Raw genomic sequence first — 19,642 nt, 5'->3', positions numbered from 1 at the left:
GCAGGCAGGGATGGGGAGAGGCAGGGAGGAAGCAACTTACCCTCCCTCTTCTCCTGCCTCCTCCTGGCTAAATGAGGGCCGGAAGCAGGGGGCGGGGCTTCATCATGTGCCCCGCCCCCGTACCTCACCCGGGGGAACTACGATTCCCCCCGAAATGGCCTCTGCCTTTGAGCCTGCCAGATTGCAAACCACAGGCACACACAATTGGCTGTTTGCTTTTTCATACTGCTTCAGCTAATTTAAAACGATGCATCCATGTCTCGTGCAAGGTGGGGTGGGGGGAGGTGGCTCGGTGGTAGAGCCTCTGCTTGGCGTGCAGAAAGTCCCAGGTTCAGTCGCCAGCATCTCCGGTTTAAGGAACCAGGAAGCAGGGGATGCCCGAGACCCTGGAGAGCAGCTGCCAGGCAGAGCAGACAATACTGACCTCGATGGACCGATGGTCTGATTCAGTGTAAGGCAGCTTCATGGGTTCGTTTTTGTTTTTTTATTTATCATTACATTTCTAGCCCTCCCTCCCCGCAAGCGGGCTCAGGGCGGCTCACAAATAGGGCACACGTGCCGATACATAAAAACAGAACTAAAAAACAGGATTAAAACAGCCCTTTACGCTATTGCAATGTGGTGTAAAGGAATGCAGCGCTCCAAAATGTTTCATCCAGATGTTCTCTTCTTTTTATTTTCCGGCTTCTCGGCTTCGACAAAACGTTTGTGATAAAGCGAGAATAGCCGAACTGTGGGCTTCCCATCTTTTAAAAATGAAAGTCAATGAAAGTGTAATTTGTTGTGTACGTGGACCGCCTCCGGGGGTCCGTGGAAAGGCCAGAGCTTGGATCTGAGAACAAAAGAAACTTCAGATCCTGGATCCCCCAGCCCCAACCAATAGCCACCTTGGCGGGACATTCAAACCCTCCAATGGGAGTGGGGGGGGGGTTGCTGGGGGGGATGTATATAGTTGGCCCTGTCGGCCGTTAGAGTTAGTCTTTGTCTATGTGAAGTACAATAAACGTGTGCTACAGTATGTCATCGTCCGAGTCCTCCATGCGGCAAACCCAGTACTTTTCATAATTATTTTCAAATGGCGCTTCTGAGGCAGACACATCCAAGCAGAAGAGCATGCCAGGGCAATCGATTGCAAGATGTGTGGAGGGGGTGCACTTCTTTGGGGCAAAGGCCGAATTTTCCAGCTCAGCGCCACTAGGTGGTTAACAGCACGATCCTGTGCCGTGTTGCTGCCATCTAAGCCCATTGACTTCAGTGAGCTTGGACTGGAGTAACTCTTTTTTTCAGAACAAAGTTTGCATCTGGGGGCACCTTTAAGACCAACAAAGTTTAATTCTGGGTATAAGCTTTCATGTGCAGGCACACTCCTTCAGAGACATTGGAACAGACTTCCTCAAGCCTTACATATAGGTGGGAGGGGGGTTTAGTTGCTCGGAAGGGCTAGTTAGAGTCAAGATGTGTCAGTAACTGAGCGATAAGTATAGCTAAGGCTGCGGTCACACACACTAAATCATCCACTTTCAATCCACTTTCCAACTGGATTTTTACTGTGTGAACTGGCCTAAGATTGGATTAAAGCAGTTGGTAAAACCTGTGCATAGGAGCCAATTAGCATACAAATAAAAGAGTTAACAAACAGATGTGAGAACTAGGTTTGAGTCCAGTGGCAGCTTTAAGACCAACAAAGTTTAATTTTGGGTATAAGCATTTGTGTGCATGTGCACGAAAGCTTATGGCCAGTATTAAACTTTGCTGGTCTTAAAGGTGCCACTGGACTCAAACTTCGTTCTGTTGATTCAGACCAACCCACCTGGATCTGTTTAGGATTGTACTGGGACTAACATAGTGACCAGTTGGACTCTGGTTTGGATGAATCAATGGCCAGCCTGGCAAAATCTGCTGTCGGACTGGTTTGTTTTGCCATTTCCTGCCATTTGTGATGTTTAAAAGATCCAAGAGAGCGATTAACTAGCACCCAACGTCTGGAAACTGCAGCATGTGCTCCACAGAGGTGTGTGTTTAATTTGGCAGTGGAAGAAAGACTCTGCCCACGAGAAGATATGTTGGTGCTCTGCCGATTTCTGTATAACCAATTACTTCCTTTTTCATTCTGAGTAATTCTAAAGCGTGTTGACGTGTTGAAACCGGGCAGCAGATCGGGTATCAAATGCAAAGTTGTACTTTCGATTCCTTTCTTGGCTCCTCTTGATTATTATCTGAGTGGTTCTGCGATGAGATCCCTGTAGCTTTTCTTTCTTTTCTTTTTTTAAACAATTTTTTAATTTTTAAAACACTAATTCATACAGATTAGTACCATATCAACAAAAACATTTTCCTTCTTGCTTCAACAATAAAATAACAAGCTGAATGAGTTACATTGTTTTGCTTTACAGCAAATCCTATATTTGTCTTATACCTGAATACTATAATTTGGGTACTGTGTAAATAATTGTAACCTCTTATATGATAGAGAAGCCAGCCTTATACAATCCTCCAATAACCTAATCAACTTAACAGTAGACAATATGCTTAAGAGAAGAGAAAACTTTCGCAAAATTGAAGAAGATAGACAAAGACAAGAACAAGAGTCTATGAAATTCACGAACTATTGTTGTTATATCCATCTGTGATATTGAGACCATTCGGGTGAAATGAACTGTTTGAGAGACAAATAATCAAGTATTGGGAACCATTTTTCTGTAAAATTAGATTTTGTGGGATTATGCGACATATAATTTAATTTGTTGGTGACCGCATCCATTAAATAGTGACTCCATAATTTTTTGTACCATACTCTATTTTGGGCGCTGTTTTCTCCTTCCAATAGGAAGCAATTGCTGTTTTCGCAGCGTCAAACATCACGTCGACCGTGAGTTTATGTGGCCTGTTCTCTAGCTCTTTAGGCCAAGTGTTTAAAAACAGTACTTCCGGGGTTAGTGGAATTCGTACAGATGTTACCTCTTGGATTAAGGACAGAATTTCCTCCAAAAATTTCTTAATTTTAATACACTTCCACCAACAATGAGCATTATTTCCAATTTGGTTACATTCCTTCCAGCACATTGGGGATTGGGTCGATGTAATATGGGATAGCTTAAGTGGTGTTGTATACCATCTCGACATTATCTTTAAATTCTGTAGCCTAATAGATATTACTTTGGTTTTGGTGCTAGAGGAATTCCATACTCTCTCCCACAACTCATCTGTAAAGTTTACCATCATATCTTTTTGCCATAAGTTTTGATTCTGGCCCTGCTGGTGGACCTCCTGATGGCACCTGGATTTTGGCCACTGTATGACAAAGAGTGTTGAACTGGATGGGCCATTGGCCTGACCCGACATGGCTTATGTTTTTATGTCTGAGGCAGTGATGCTCTGTATTCTTGATGCTTGGGGGGGGGGCAACAGTGGGAGGGCTTCTGGAGTTCTGGCCCCGCTGGTGGACCTCCTGATGGCACGTGGGTTTTGGCCACTGTGTGACACAGTGTTGGACTGGATGGGCCACTGGCCTGATCCAACATGGCTTCTCTTATGTTCTTAAGGCCCTGACTCACCCTTGTGATTTATATGCTCAAAAGAAAAAGGGAAAAAACCACCTGTCATAGCAGCTGAAGATTTTCAAACTGAAAAGCAAAGAGGAAAGGGGCATATTCCATCTCTCTCTCCCCAGGTTATCAGTCCCCGTCCCTCATTTGGGATTTGACAGGTTACAGGTCTGAATTTGAAGCTGCTACGGCTGCCATCTCTCCGGCTGCCACCAGTCTTTCATAAGCCGCTGGGCCTTCCCTTTCCAATGAAGAACCATCTATGATCTTGCTTGGACTTCCTTTTTGTCTCTAGTCAGAAGAACAAATAGTGCCCCTAAGGCAGGCTTAAGAGAGTACTGGGTCTCCGTAAGCGCAGTTCCACTCCACGGCTAGGTTGTAGTGCCCGCCGCTTCCTCCTTTGTAGGCGCTGGTCACGATTCGAAGCCACCCACGCTCGCCCTGCGAAAACATTTACGAACATAATTAACTTTTTTGTCCCTTAGGACAGTGACGCTCTGAAAATCCTTACATACCTGAGCTGCTTATGACCCACGTCTGGAAGGGGAAAATCTTATCATCCTGCGCCGCCTAGGGCGGTTGTCTTGGACTGCACCCTGAGCATGCAGGAAGATGTTGTGGGTCAGCTGAGTTTGTGTGCAGATGTGGAAATGCACACTTGCAACTTCCAGGAGTGTTATTCCCTTGCCCTGACCTGGATAGCCCAGGCTAGCCCCATCTCTTAAGAACATAAGAGAAGCCCAGGTTGGATCAGTCCAAAGGCCCATCCAGTCCAACACTCTGTCTCACAGTGGCCAAAAAACACCAGGTGCCATCAGGAGGTCCAGCAGTGGGGCCAGGACACTAGGAGCCCTCCCACTGTTGCCCCCCACCCCAGGCACCAAGAATACAGATCTCAGATCTGTATCAGATCTCAAGAAAACCAGCGTCATGACACAGAAGCAGGCAATGGCAAACCACCTCTGAAACCTCTCTTGCCCAAAAAACAAGTCTAGCTCGCCACCTAGTGGTGCATAACGCTAAAAGAGCTAGAACCTGTGGCTGCCAGACAATCTTAGGTTCTCCTGGCTATACTACACACAATGTCATATGATTATTATAGTTGTTGTTGCTGTTCCCTTGGCCATAACTACATGTACACTTGTCTCACACGTACAGTGTACACTGGATTATTCTTTATACATGAGTAGATTTCATGTTACATTCAACGCATGTACAGCTGAACATGTGATTGAAACCCACCCACCCGCCATTCCCCAAGCAGGCAATGGCAAACCACCTCTGTTCCTTTCTAGCCTTGTAAACACCAAGGGGTTCCCGTACGTCATATGTGACTTGATGGTGCTTTCCACCACCAGGCGGATGAAGCCTTGACCTGGATGGGCCAGGTTCTCCCGATCTTGTCAGGTCTCAGAAGCTAAGCAGGGCTGGCCCCAGATAGTACATAGGTGAGAGACCACCAAGGAAGTCCAGGGTTGCTACACAGAGGCAAGAAACAGCAAACCACCTCTGTTTATCTCTTGCCTTAAGAACCCTATGGGGTGGCCATAAGTCACATGTTACTTGATGGCAGTGTTCCCTCTCAGCTGACTTAGTGTGAGCGAGCTCACAGATTTTCAGCCCCCAGCTCACACATTTTTTTTTGTCTTAGCTCAGGAAGGATGGCTCCAGAGTAAACTAATTTATGGAGCAGCCAAATCACTTGCTCACAACTTTTAACGCCAGTAGCTCACAAAGTAGGATTTTTGCTCACAAGATTCCACAGCTTAGAGGGAGCACTGCTTGATGGCCCCTTCCACCACCATGTATCCAGATAGTGGTCCCCAGTTTCAGCTGCAAACTGGATGCACGTTGACTCTTCCTTTCCCTAACCAGGATGCAGTCTTCCTCCCTGGCTGAATCCTTTCCTAAAGCAAGTTCCAGTTTGGGGGTTGCGTTCTCTCCTCCTTACCCAGGGTTCTCCCCAAGAGTTGCGGACAATCCAATACTCTGTTCCATTTTCAACGCCCCAGCCGGCGACGGAGACAATGTGGTTGATTATGGGCAGGAGCCTGTATTCTTCATAAAGTCCACCGGTGTATTTGTCCAGTTTGGGAGTAGCCATGATTCCACAGCTGTGTACGTTTAAAAAAAAAGATGGTTTTAGGGTGCTACTGAAAACTAACACTCTGGATACAATCACAAAAAGTATCTGATCTGAGCCCCTCCTGTTTCAAGCCCCACCAAGACGGAGTGACCTCAACATAAAAGGTCAATTAAACCTCCCCATTCAAAGGCCTAGTCCAGACTTGGCAGTTCCAACCAGTTCTTCCTACCCACTGCAACCCCCCCCCCCCAACCTGGAGATTTTGGTGGAGGAGCCTTGAGAAGGGGACATGACAGAGGTTTGTAAAATTATGCATGGGGTGGAGAGAGCTGACAAAGAGAAAATTTTCTCCCTCTCCCAAAATACTAGAACTCGAGGGCATGCAATGCAGCTGATGGGCAGTAGGTACATGACGGACAAAAGGAAATACTACTTGACACGGTGAGCGATTAAAATTTGTAATTCGTTGCCATGGGATATAGTGATGGCCACAGGAATCAACAGTTTTAAAAGGTAGATAGATTCGGAGGATAAGTCTGTCAATGACTACTAGCCATGGTGACTGAGGGGAACCTCCACATTCAGAGGCACTAATCCTCTGAATCCCAGAGCCAGAATAGGAGGCAACATCGGGGGAAGGCCTTGGCCTCTGTGCCCTGTTGTTGGCTCTCCAGAGGAACTGGTTGGCCACTGTGTGAGGCAGGATGCAGGACTAGATGGACCGCTGGTCTGATCCAGCACAGCTCTTCTGATGTTCTTACGGGAGGGTGGGGTTTGGGGAGAGAGCTCAGCAGGGTATAATGCCATCAAGAGATACAAGGGGGGGGGGGAGAACAACCCAAGTACTGAATTAAGAACCAAAAGTTCAAAGCCAGAATGTGAGGGCCCAATAGTTCTATAAAGGTAAAGGTTCCCTTGCTCGAAAGCCAGTCGAATCCGACTCTAGGGTTGCGGTGCTCATCTCCGTTTCAAAGCCAAAGAGCCAGCGCTGTCCGAAGACGTTTCCGTGGTCATGTGGCCGGCATGACTAAACACCAAGGCGCACGGAACGCTGTTACCTTCCCACCAAAGTGGTACCTATTTATCTACTTGCAATTTCTTGCTTTTGAACGGCTAGGTTGGCAGGAGCTGGAACGAGAGATGGGAGCTCACTTCATCATGTGGCACCCGGGTCTCGAACTGCTGAACTACTGACCTTCCACAGCCTGCAGTTCAGCGTCTTAACCACTTGAGCCACCCCAGCTCTATACCTAACCTTAAAACATAAATATTACCAAAATATACAAATATACATGTTTTTTATTACAAATTAGATAACACAAATGTAGGCCCAAATAGTAGCCTCAGATCAGAATAAAATCATGCAATTATCTTAAACACACACCATGTTTTACCCTGACCAAACATGTTTGGGCCAACTGGCCTTCTAATCAGTGGCCAAACAATGTTGTTACACCGCGGCTCCATACATTACAATAATAACCGTTCTTTCTTAAACTTGGAACAAGTTGAAAGTGTTTTATGATCGACAGATCTGTGACCTAAGGCAAAGGTATATTTCAGAGGCCTCATTTTAAATAACCTGCTGCCCTGGTCGGGTACAGGTGTCTTGAACGGTAATTCAGTTGTGCACCTTCCTCTCCGGGTCCCAAAAACATTTTTTTAAATGCAGTCTGGAGCCAATAGTGTGTAATAACACTACCACCCTATTACTTTTGGTTCTTAATATAATGCCATGGAGTCCACCCTCCAAAGCAGCCGTTTTCTCCAGGGGAACTGATCTCACCTGGACATCAGTTCTAATTTCGTGAAATCCCCAGGTCCCACCTGGAGGCTGGCAACCCCGCCCCCATGTCCTTTCCCAGAGTTCCCTACTGCCCCGGAGCAGCCTCTTGTGGAGATTAGTGGAAAGGGGGAGGCAGGAAAGGTTCATTCCACTGATGGAAAACAGAGTGGGCATCCAACCCCAAAGCCTGCAACGACGCCCTCAAAAACCCTCCACTGAAGCACCCTCTCTGGAAACGCCCTTCATGGACTCCAACAGCTCGACCAGGGAGTTCTGAGAAGGCCCAGGCTCTCCCCCTGCAGGGAAGGCGAGGGCTCCTGACCTCCATCACAGAGAAAGGCTCGTGTGGCGTAAGAGGGCCAGACAAGGATCCGGGAGACTTGGGTTTGAATCCTGCCTCGGTCATGGAAGCTCACCGGGCGATTGTGGTCCAGTCCAAACTCTCCACCTAACCTACCTCGCAGGGTTGTTGCAAGGATAAAACGGAGGATCAAATAACGTACGCTGAACCTGAGCAACTTGAAGGCAGGGCAAGGGGGGAAATGTACTAAGTAAAATAAATGTGCCCACTGAATCCAGAAGATAGGAGAGAGAGAGAGAGAGAGAGAGAGAGAGAGAGAGAGAGAGAGAGAGAGAGAGAGAGATATGTTGGATTTATACCCCACCCTTCACTACCAGAAGGAGTCTCAGAGTGGCTTACCATCTCCTTCCCCTTCCCCTCCCCACAACAGACACCCTGTGAGGTAGGTGGGGCTGAGAGAGCTCTCTCGAGAACTGCCCTTGAGAGAACAGCTCTGAGAGAAGTGTGACTGACCCAAGGTCACCCAGATGGCTGCATGTGGAGGAGTGGGAGAATCAAACCCGGTTCTCCCAGATTAGAGTCCACCACTCTTAACTACTACACCAAACAGATTGTGGCCAGTGGTCTCAGGTTATTTCTCAAAAGACATAGCGCAAGCAAAGGCACTTGGCCTCTCCCAGTTTGGTGTAGTGGTTAAGTGGGCGGACTCTAATCTGGGAGAACCAGGTTTGATTCCCCACTCCTCCACTTGCACCTGGCTGGATGACCTTGGGCAAGCCATAGTTCTGGCACAGCTGTCCTTGAAAAAGAGCAGTTTCTGTCAGAACTCTCTCAGCCCCACCTACCTCACAGGGTGTCTGTAGTGGGGAGGGGACAGGAAAGGAGTTTGTAAGCCGCTCTGAAACACCTTTGGGTAGTGTAGGGCAGGGTATAAAACCAATCTCTTCTTCTTCTCCTCCTTCTTCTCCTTTGGTATCCCAACAATAAACTGAAAAATACCAATCTGTGGGTGTTTACGGGCTTCCACTTCTTGTTGCTTATATTGCTTGCCATACAACATGGAGGTTCTTTACCTGATGGGACCGTTGGCATAGATTTCCGCCTTCATTTTTTGTCTCCCGCTGATTGTCCCGTAATCGGCGACTTTCCAGAGGGTGTAGTTCCGAATCACATGACATTTGTCGAAAGTAACACATGTCCCACACTGGTTAAACTTCTTGCATTCTAGGAAGAAAGGCAGGGGGTATAAAGGAAGTCAATAAAGAAAATAAATCATAAATCTATAAGTAATCTATAAGTAAACATGGGATCCTTTGTGGAAGGAGGGAGAGTCAGTTGCTGGAAGGAGATCTCACGTACTTTGGTCTTTGGCTTGGTAATTGTTGCAGGTCTCGTCCGGGATGCCGTGGGTATGCGCGTACTCCCAAACCCATGTGTGGTCTCCTCCGTGGCAGGTCCCTGAGTCGGCACAGTCAATCACATGCTGGACAGAGAGGTAGGCAGAGGGCCAGGTGGCTTTCCTCTTAATGTTGATGCGGTCTGAGGGAAGAAGAAGAATTAGAAGAAGTGGAGGAGGAGGAGGAGGAGGAGATTGGATTTATACCCCACCCTTCACTCAGAGTCTCAGAGTGGTTTACAATCCCCTTCCCTTCCTCTCCCCACAACAGGCACCCTGTGAGGTGGGCGGGGCTGAGAGAGCTCTGAGAGAACTGCTCTTGAGAGGACAACACTGAGAGAACTGTGACTGACCCAAGGCCACCCAGCTGGCTGCATGTGGAGTGGGAGAATCAAACCCAGTTCTCCAGATTAGAGTCCTCCACTGTTAACCACTACAAGACAACAAGCTGCAGTTGGGGAATCTGCCAGTTAAAACGTTATTAAGCCACACACTCACAAGGCCATCTTAGGTATCGGTCTCTCTGTGCCCCCAATCCCGCATCTCGAATCGAAGGGATACAGTTACCAGCCCCCTTTACGAGACTGTTTTTAAGATCTGCTGGGTGATGTGAAGCACTTTCAACACCGAACATGGTATGCGTGTGCCAAGTATTAGAATCATTTGGTGTAAGGCATTGATGGGGATGTGCAACACTCAGCAGTTCTAAGAAAGTTTCTGCCAAAGTGGAAAGTTTTAACAGAGCCGGTGCTAGCCGTGCCTGTGTTTGGGAGTGCCAGGAGGGACTGGCTATAAAAGGGCGTCCCCCATACCTGCAAGGGCGCTGGTGCTGCCGTGAGCCCAACAGGATCCACAGTACTGAGGAATGTGCTGGTTGCGTGTGGCGCTCACGTAATTGACTCCATCTACGTTGCGCCAATCCCAGCTCTGGGGAAGCTCAGAGACATCCAGGAGTTCGTGAGGACGAGGGTATGTTCTGTTGCAGAGAAGAGGGAGAGAAAGTCAACAATTTTTCCAGGGTCTGGAGGGAAGGGAGGAGGGGAAAAGTCTCCCACCATCTCATAGCAATGCCTGACATCTTTCTGCTTGGTTTGGGGTTACGTCATAAAACAGTGAACTTCCTTTTGAGCACAGATGCAGGTGGGTAGCCACACTGGTCTGAAGCAACAGGACAAAGTTTTTAGTCCAGCGACACCTTTAAGACCAACAAGTTTAATTCTGGGTATAAGCCATGAAATTAAAAGACGTCTGCTCCTTGGGAGGAAAGCGATGGCAAACCTAGACAGCATAATAAAAAGTAGAGACATCATCTTGCCAACAAAAGTCCACGTGGTCAGAGCAATGTTGTTCCCAGTAGTAATGTATGGCTGCGAGAGTTGGACCATAAGGAAGGCCGAGCGCCAAAGAATAGATGCTTTTGAATTATGGTGCTGGAGAAGACTCTTGAGAGTCCCCTGGACAGCAAGGAGATCAAATCAGTGAATCCTAAAAGAAATCAACCCTGACTGTTCCCTGGAAGGCCAGATACTGAAGCTGAAGCTCAAATACTTTGGCCACCAAATGAGAAGGGGGCATGCACTGGAAGAAGACCCTGATGCTGGGAAAGACTGAAGGTCAAAGAAGACGGGGACGGCAAAGGATGAGATGGTTAGACAGCGTTATCGATGCAACGAACATGAAATTGAGCAAACTCTGGAGGACGGCGGAAGACAGGAGGGCCTGGCGTGATGTGGTCCATGGGGTCGCGAAGAGTCGGACTCGACTGTGTGACTGAACAACATGAGCTTTCGTGGGCATGCACACAAAATCTTATAGCTAGAATTAAACTCAAGGTGCCACCGGACTCAAACTCTGTTCTATTCCTTTTGAGCGAAAGTGAACGGAACAACTGTTTCTGTGAAGTCAATGCAACGGCTCACGCAGTTGCCCTCAGCATGGTGCAGGATTGAGCTAAGAACTGGTAGACCCCGTTTCGAATCCCCGCTTTGCCATGAGTAACCGGGGGCCTGTCATTCAGTCCACCTAACTGGGTCGTTGTGATTGATTCGGGTGGGTAGCCGTGTCGGTCAGAAGCAGCAAAAGAAAGTTTGAGTCCAGTGGCACCTTTGAGACCAACAAAGTTTGATTCAAAATGTAAGCTTTTTCTTTTTTTTAAGCCCCCGGAACCCACACTATACTAAAAACCCAAGAGTAGGGGATCATTTCCCTGTTAAGCTACAGTTAGTATTAAAAAAGCTGTTAATAAACAATACACTTTGTGAGATCCTGTCTTTCTAGGCTTATATGTTAGTTTATTACTTGCATGGCCCCTGTGCAAAGTGGAAGCTTTCGTGTGCAAAAACACACCTCTTCAGACAAAACTGGGATAAAATCTAAAAAACTAGTTACAGGCAAAGAGGGCGGGGGTAAGCCATTGGGGACCACAAATGCTGCTCTCAGCTTGTCGGAGAAAGGGCAGGATAGACAATTACAAATAGATCGCTATGAACATTTTAGCCCGCTACAGACAACAGCCCCACACATTCACTGAATGAGAAAGAAGGAAGACCAGGTCCGAGGGCACTGGCTGCACATGTGCCCCCTTCCCTAGGATCAGCGAGGCAGATTTCACATGAACGTTTCCTCCATCTGGTTCCTCCCCCCCCCAGCTCAGGGGGGCGGGGCCAGCAACCTTCCACCTGCTCTCCCTCCTCACCCGTTCAGTGAATACATAGGGATTTCATCTGTACCGGGCTCTTATGAAGCGATGTGCAGTTTGGCGTTTGACATGCACCTCCCGGATGCTGCGGCTCCACAACAGGAGCGAGATCGACAGTCTGCACAAATCTGTGAAGAAAGATAATCCCTTTCTGTAGAGAGCCAACGTTTCACAGTTACTATTGAGCCAAGCCTGATAGCATCAGATCTGCATATGAATGACGACTCTGCCGCTTCCTACAGAAATGGAGACTCCCTTAATGTGTTGCTGCTGCTGCTGCTGCTGTTGTTGTTGTTGAAGTCCGGCACCTTTTAAATCTGTCCCGGTTTTTAAAAGGGCTGTATTGTTCTTCCCTTGGAGCTGCGGTGGCTCAAGTGGTTAAGACGCTGAACTGCAGGCTGTGGAAGGTCGGTAGTTCAGCAGCTCGAGACCCGGGTGCTGCATGACGGAGTGAGCTCCCATCTCTAGTTCCAGCTCCTGCCAACCTAGCAGTTCGAAAATTGCAAGTAGATAAATAGGGACCACTTCGGTGTGAAGGTAACAGCGTTCCGTGCGCCTTGGTGTTTAGTCATGCCGGCCACATGACCACGGAAACGTCTTCGGACAGCGCTGGCTCTTCGGCTTTGAAACGGAGATGAGCACCGCAACCCTACAGTCGGATTCGACTGGCTTTCGAGCAAGGGAACAACTTTACCTTTATTGTTCTTCCACTGGTTCTGGAGTAGTTTCATTTCAGCGCTTGAGTTACATTCATTTATTTTCTTGTACAGGTAAGAGTCTATTTCGGGCTGGGAACATGACAGAGCGGCACTGCTGGCCCCTGAGAGCACACGTGTCACAATGGAAGGAGCACAGATTTGATGCTCACAATTACTAAAGTGCACTCGCAGTTGTAATTAAGTACCAGAATAATCTGTCCTGGTTTTTAAAAGGGATGTATTGTTCTTCCACGGGTTCTGGAGTAGTTTCATTTCAGCGCTTGAGTTACGTCCATTTATTTTCTTGTACAGGTAAGAGTCTATTTCGGCCTGGGAACCAAACAGAGCGGCACTGCTGACCCCTGAGAGCACACGTGTGTCACACTGGAAGGAGCCCAGATTCGATGCTCACAATTATTAAAGTGTATCAGAATCCCCCACGTGCGCACTCCAAGGGAAGAAAAGCTCTCTCTTTCCCCCGCCTTGCATGTGACACAGTGATTGAAGGAGGGTCAGATCAGTCAGTTTGGATTAAGCAACCTCAGGCATTCCCCAGCAGAGATTTAGACGGCAGTCTTGTGATCTCTGTTCCTCTTTTGGTGTCGCAATCTGGTGTGGCCGAGAAAGCAACCTCAGGGAGGGGCTCCACAGATAAGGGCAAACTTGACCCACAAGCAACTCTGTCTTGTGTCTCAGTCTTCGATATGTAGAGGCTCTCCTAGATTAGGAAAGGGTGAAAGACATCTAAAGCATTTCCCTTTGGAGTTGCCTGCTCGATTTGCATATTTCTAAACTCTGTCTCTGTCTCCCTCTCTCTTTCACACCCATGCACACACAAATAAGGGCAGGGCCGTGGCTCAGTGGTGGAGCATCCGCTTGGCATGCCGAAGGCCCCAGGTTCAATCCCCAGCATCTCCACTGAGAAGGACCAGGCAGCTGCTCCACTGAAAAGGAGAGCAGCTGCCAGTCAGAGAAAGACAATACGGACGTTGACAGACTCAGTATGAAGCAGTTTCATATGCTCATATGCAGACAGTGGCACATTTGATTCATGGAAGCTCCTGTGGTGTGTATGGAGAAAGTAAATAGGTTCTGGTTGAGAAGGTGGTAAAGAAACCTGCCTCCCGATCCCAGACGCTGGGATCACCAAGGAATCACAGAGCTGGGAGGGGCCCTTCAGGCCACCTAGTCCAACCCCCCCCCCCCAATGCAGGGCCAGCCTAGAGCATCCCTGACAAGTGTTTGTCCAGCCGCTGCTTCAAGACTGCCAGGGAGGGGGAGCTCACCCCCTCCCTAGGCAGCTGGTTCCACTGTGGCACAACTCTGTCAAAAGGGTTTTCCTAATATCCAGCCGATACTTTCCCACCCTTATTTTAAACCCATTATCGCATGTCCTATTATCCTCTGCTGCCAACAGGAACCGCTCCCTGCCCTCCTCCAAGGGACAGCCCTTCAAATACTTCATAAGAGAGCAACCATGTCCCACCCCCCCCGCAACCTCCTCTTCCCCAGACTAATCTAGCGTGCTCCCTGCTTCCCAAGGAAGACCATCATTCATTCTTTTAAGGGAAAGTACAGCCCAACACTGGCCCAGAACAGACTACCACTTGCCCGCCCCCCCCCACTGCACCTGAGGGACAAATTAGTCCCTGGCATTGTCATGGGCTCAACCAGCTTTACTCACTGTGTGTGCGTGTTGTGTATGTGTGTGTCTCTCATGTGCCATCAAGTTACTTCTCACTTATAACAACCTATGAATTAATGTCCTCCAAAACGAACTATTGTGAACAGCCTTGTTCAGGCCTTGCAGACGGAGGGCCCTTGCGGCTTCCTTGACTGAGTCCGTCCATCACATGTTGGGGCTTCCTCCTGCCTTCAACTTTTCCTAGCATGACTGTCTTTTCCAGGGACTCCTGTCTTCTCACGGAGCTGCGGTGGCTCAAGTGGTTGAGACACTGAACTGCAGGCTGTGGAAGGTCGGTAGTTCAGCAGTTCGAGACCCGGGTGCCGCAAGACGGAGTGAGCTCCCGTCTCGAGTTCCAGCTCCTGCCAACCTAGGAGTTCGAAAGCAAGGAATTGCAAGTAGATAAATAGGTACCCCTTCGGTGGGAAGGTAACAGCGTTCCGTGCGCCTCGGCGTCTAGTCATGCCGGCCACGTGACCACGGAAATGTCTTCGGACAGCGCTGGCTCTTCGGCTTTGAAATGGAGATGAGCACCGCAACTCTAGATTCGGATTCGACTGGCTTTCGAGCAAGGGAAACCTTTTTACCTGTCTTCTCACAATGTGCCCAAACTCCCATAGCCTCAGTGCAGTCATTTAAGCTTCTAAGGAAAGTTTCAGGCTTTACTGCTGATGAAACAGGGAAGGAAGAATCCCCTTTGACTACCCAAAAAGGTTATGCTGGTGATCAGGGGACCTGCATGGACCAAAGCTATGTGGGACAGGGGTTGTAATAAGGAGGAGACTTGGGCGAGAATGAGAGGTAAACCTGGTTGGATCCACCCCATTGGCTGGCCTGGTCTCCACCAACGAAGACCCCACAGGGGATATGTTCGGTACCTTGCCCACACTCAGCCGATCAGCCTTTCCCATATGCTCACCAGTCCCAACATAAAGGAGACCTGGATAACTTGTTCCACTGGTCAAACAGCGGAGCAAATGCTAGATGCAGAATGGGCCTAAGAATGGTGCCTGCCTTCCCTCTTCCCCTGTTCCTATCGGTCTAGGAACCCTTCTGCTCCAGGTCAGAGCCTTTTGCAACCACCAAAGTCAGGAGTGACAACAATTGCACAATAGGATGCTGGGGGAGATGCTGAAAAGGATGATGCTGTGCGTGGGCTTGCCTGTTGCAACGTTTAGACCAGGAAGCAGGGATCATTTGGAAGGCAATGTCAGGACCCACAGCAAACAATGAAGTACACACTTCTAGGAAGGTTTTACTTTTATTGAAAGCTATCGATGCAGTAACATTAGCACTGTTAGGAATGGCGAGTGATCTATGCGCACAGAAGGTTATAGGGCATTCGCATACTGAGCACCCAATTACAGGGGTTCCTGCACGTGGGCATTAGGCTGAGAACTAACGGCTGCAAAAGCAAAACAGGTAAAAGCTTCTCAGGACTCATCCTGTGTAGAGACAAAGCAACTCCTCCAGCGGCCTTGAGAGATATGCGGTGCGGCGAAGAGGCAATTAAGCGCAAGGGGAAAATGCACATGAAAGGGAAACATACTATACTCTTGGCAGCTTGCTGACAGGCAAGAGTGCCTGTGTCTTCACTCTGGGATTTTTTAATTTTTAAATGAAGAGATGCCGTTCAGAGACAGCCTGTATGCAACGAACTCTCTTTGCTTTCTGTCCAACGGCCCTGGGCAAAAATCAAGGTGTTTCTTCTTTTAGTGGTTCAGAAGGGACCAACTCATTCCAAGTAGTAATCTGGAGCGTGTTTACTAGGCAGTAAACTCCCTCCTAGCCCTACCCCAGATGGCCAGGGCTAGCTCCGTCCGGTCAGATCTGGGAAGCTAAGCAGCGTCAGCTGTAGCTGGTATTTGGATGGGACACTGCCAAGTAATACCAGGGTCATGGCACCGAGGAAGGCAGTGGCAAACCACCTCTGCTCATCTGTTGCCTTGAAAACCCAACGTGGTCCCCGTAAATCAGATGCAACTTGATGGCACTTGCCGCCGCCACCCCCCAAACGTCCCCCTAGCGCTAATCCAGATGGACTTGGGCTACTTTGATCTGGTCAGATATTGGAAGCTAAGCAGGGTCCATCCGGGCGACCCTTTGGATGGGAAACCACCAAGGACGTCCAGATCCAGACGGAGAGCCGTGTTTGTCTGTGGCAGTAGAAAAGAGCGAGAGTCCAGTAGCACCTTCAAGACGGAACACGATCTGTGGCCGGGTAGGAGCTTTCGTGAGTCTATGCCCAGAGGAAGGAAGTCCAGGGTCAGGAAGCAGAGGCAGGCAATGGGAAACCACCTCTGTTCTTCTCTTGCCCTGAAAACCCTACAGTTAGGGTCGCCAGGTCCCCCTGGGCCTCCGGCAGGGGGTGAGAGGGTAGGGTTGCCAGGTCCAAGTTAGGAAGCTCCTAGAGATTTGGGGATGGAGCCTGGGGAGGACAGGGACCTCAGTGAGGTGCAACGGCACAGAGTCCACCCTCCAAAGCATCCCATTTTCTCCAGGGGAACTGATCTCCGTCGTCTAGAGGTGAGCTGTCATTCCAGGGGATCCCCGGGGTCCCACCTGGAGGCTGGCATCCCTACTGAGGGTCCCCATAAGTCGGCTGCGACTGGATGGCACCTTCCTTCCAGCACCAGATTCCACCAACCGAGTGGCGTTTGATGCTGCCAGAGAGGATTAGGATCTGCCAAGCATGGGTGGGGTGGTGGAGGTATTACAATCCGGTTTGTTCAGAATTTGAGACACAGAGAGGAAGGCTTTGGTGCCCCTGCGGTCGGCTCCATGCCAGGCGCCTGGGTCCTGCAAGCCTGCCCCAAGGCACCCACCCTTCGCTGTGGGTCTCGTCCACACGACCTCCATGGGACGAAGGGGAAGGGTATCCTGGCGGGTCTTCAACACCCGCGTTTTAAAAAAACCCACCCAATCCCTCCCCGCGCGCGGCTGCGCATCAAGGGCGAGCCGCTCCCGCGCCTTTGGGGCGCGCGGCTCGTCGTCTCCCAGGCGAGGCGCGTCCCTGCAGGGGGCTCCCTCCTGACCCCGGCGGGCGGGCGCGCCAGCGGCCGGTGGCAGGTCTGACCTTCCTGGAGCAGCCGGAGAGCCGCGCGGAGGAGGCAGCAGCGCATGGTGGCCGCCGGGGACGCGCCGGGGGGGCCTGGTGGGAGGACTTGGGCGAGCACCGCGGTGCCCTGGCGGGAAGAGTCGGCCGGGTGGGGAGCGCCGCCGCCGCCGCTGCCGCATTCCGGTCTGCGCCAGCGGAGCCGCTGGGAAGTCCTGCCCCCTGCCGCCCGCGGAGGCGGAGAGGCCGCCGGGGCTGCTAGCTGCGCGACCACCTGGCTTTCAGCGGGTGGGCCTGGGAGTAACAAGCGGAGGGGGGGGGGTTCCCTGGAGACGCGGTTGCTCTGCCTCGGGAGGGGGTCGCCGTCCCCACGTGCTCCCGATCGCGGCCCCTCCTCCTGGGGCCGTGCTTGGAGGGAATCCCCTGTCCAAACAGGAGCAGGCCCAGGATGGAAGTCTCGTGGTGAGCGCCCTCCGAGGTCGTGAACGACCATCCGGATTCGTTTCAGGGGGGAGCCGTGTGGGTCTGCGGGAGTCCAGGAGCGTTTGGAGACGAACAAGACGGGGGAGGGGGAGATAGACTTGGGCTCTACTTGGACTCGAATTTAATTTTGATTTGGGGGGGATGGTTGCTGGGCGGTTTGTTTTATTGCCTCTTGTTTCGATTGCCTCGGGGGCTAGCAGCAACCTGAAATATTGAAACATAGAGCTGGAAGGAACCCCAAGGGGCATCTAGTCCAACCCCCTGCACAACACAGGAAATTCACAGCTACCTCCCCCAGTGAGGGGGAAATTCACAGCTACCTCCCACAGCTACCTTTATTGCCAGAAGAAGGCAAGAAACCTCCAGGACCCCCCTGGTCAATCTGGCCTGGAGGAAAATTCCTTCCTGACCCCAAAGTGGCAATCTGCATTATCCTGGGCATATAAGAAGGGCCACAAGAACCGAGCACCGGCTCATCCCTTCCTTTCGCAATCCGCCTAAATTCACAGTGAGTCACAGAATCAGCATTGCTCTGCTTAAAAACCTCCAAAGAGGGAGAACCTCCCGAGGAAGCCTGTTCAACTGAACTGCTCTAACTGTACAGAAGTTCTTCCTAATGTTTAGCCAAAAACTCTTGATTTCACTGCGGCCTGTTGGTTCTGGTCCGGCCTCCTGGGGCAGCAGAAAACAACTCCGCTTCAGCCTTTATATGACAGCCCTTCAAATATTTGAAGATGGCTATTATATCAGCTCTCAGTTGGCTATCGTAGATGGCAATTATATTACATCTCCAAGCTAAAAATACCCAGCTCCTTCAACCTTTCCTCAGAGGACTTGGTCTCCAGACCCCTCGCCATCTTTGTCACACTCTTCTGGACACGTTCCAGCTTCTTCTTAAACTGTGGTGCCCAAAACTGTATTCCCAGAAACATGAATCTTCTTTGCCTGCCAGAAGTTCCGTCATAGCCTAGCATGAAAGACCATCTCCTCCCACACTATCCAGGCTGCCGGTTAAGGATTGCCTCTCAAGCTCTGCTGTCTTTGCCTCTGTCTTCAGAGGTGGGGCAAATGCCAGCTAGAGACAGGGCATTATCTGTGGTGGCACCTTGCCTTGCAAATGCCTTCCCCCTTGAGGCTCACTTGGTGCCTGCTTTCTTTTAGGTGCCACGCTAAAACACGTCTTTTTTACCCAGTCTTTTGATTAGGGACTTTATCTTACCAGTCTTACTTCGGTTTTCATGATAGTTTTCATGCTGCTTATGGGTTGTGTTTTTAATGTTGTGGTTTTTGATTGTAAGCTGCCTTGGGAGGGACAGAGAAATATTCTAAATAAATAAATACGTGAGAAGGTCTTAAGATCATGGGGACCTGAAAAAAATCCAGTTTCCCTGTTGTTGTTTTTTAACTTTGTAACATGAAGAGGTATAGGGAAATGAATTGCTTGCACACTGCTGTTTCACTGGGTTGGTGGGCTGGTCCTGATGAAAAATATTACTGTCCATTCTGTTCCTCATTTGAGTTGCAAGAGTCGTCAATCAAGGAAGCCACAAGGGCCCTCCGTCTGCAAGACCTGAGCAAGGCAGTTAACGATAGGAGGTTTTGGAGGTCATAAATTCGTAGGGTCACCATGAGTTAGAAGTGACTTGGTGGCACGTAATACATACACATCTTCAGCAGAGAAACTGTAGTTGTCATGCTTCTGCAGGTGAACTGGGAGACAGAGAGAGAGGAGTCTTTGAGCTGGAGTAGAGCAGTTTTGGCCTTGGATAGCAGGTTATGGGGCCCCAGACCCTTGTTTTGGGAATGGGTTTTGCAGCCTGCCATGGCTTCAGCCAGTTTGGTGTAGTGGTTAAGTGCGCGGACTCTAATCTGGGAGAACCGGGTTTGATTCCCCACTCCTCCACTTGCAC

The 19,642-nt window shown here is 49.8% G+C and overlaps 1 protein-coding gene across 1 annotated transcript in view; it reads right to left on the bottom strand.

The window, feature by feature from the left end:
- Window positions 1–3,481: 3,481 nt before the first annotated feature.
- CTSZ (cathepsin Z) overlaps window positions 3,482–19,642 on the bottom strand; it is a 22,111-nt gene continuing 5,950 nt past the window's right edge. The window contains exons 2-7 of the mRNA XM_015412971.1: window positions 17,114–17,774; window positions 9,927–10,090; window positions 9,078–9,257; window positions 8,792–8,942; window positions 5,497–5,659; window positions 3,482–3,986 (exon numbers count right to left, since the gene is read on the bottom strand). Of these exons, the coding sequence (XP_015268457.1) occupies window positions 3,873–3,986; window positions 5,497–5,659; window positions 8,792–8,942; window positions 9,078–9,257; window positions 9,927–10,090; window positions 17,114–17,774 (1,433 nt within the window). The 3' untranslated portion in view covers window positions 3,482–3,872. The remainder of the gene's footprint in view (window positions 3,987–5,496; window positions 5,660–8,791; window positions 8,943–9,077; window positions 9,258–9,926; window positions 10,091–17,113; window positions 17,775–19,642) is intronic.

This window comes from Gekko japonicus, unplaced genomic scaffold (assembly GCF_001447785.1).
Source record: "Gekko japonicus isolate JY-2015 unplaced genomic scaffold, Gekko_japonicus_V1.1 scaffold2085, whole genome shotgun sequence".
NCBI lineage: Eukaryota > Metazoa > Chordata > Lepidosauria > Squamata > Gekkonidae > Gekko > Gekko japonicus.
Note: the sequence above shows the minus strand (reverse complement) of the source record. Positions and strands in the feature narration are given on the sequence as shown.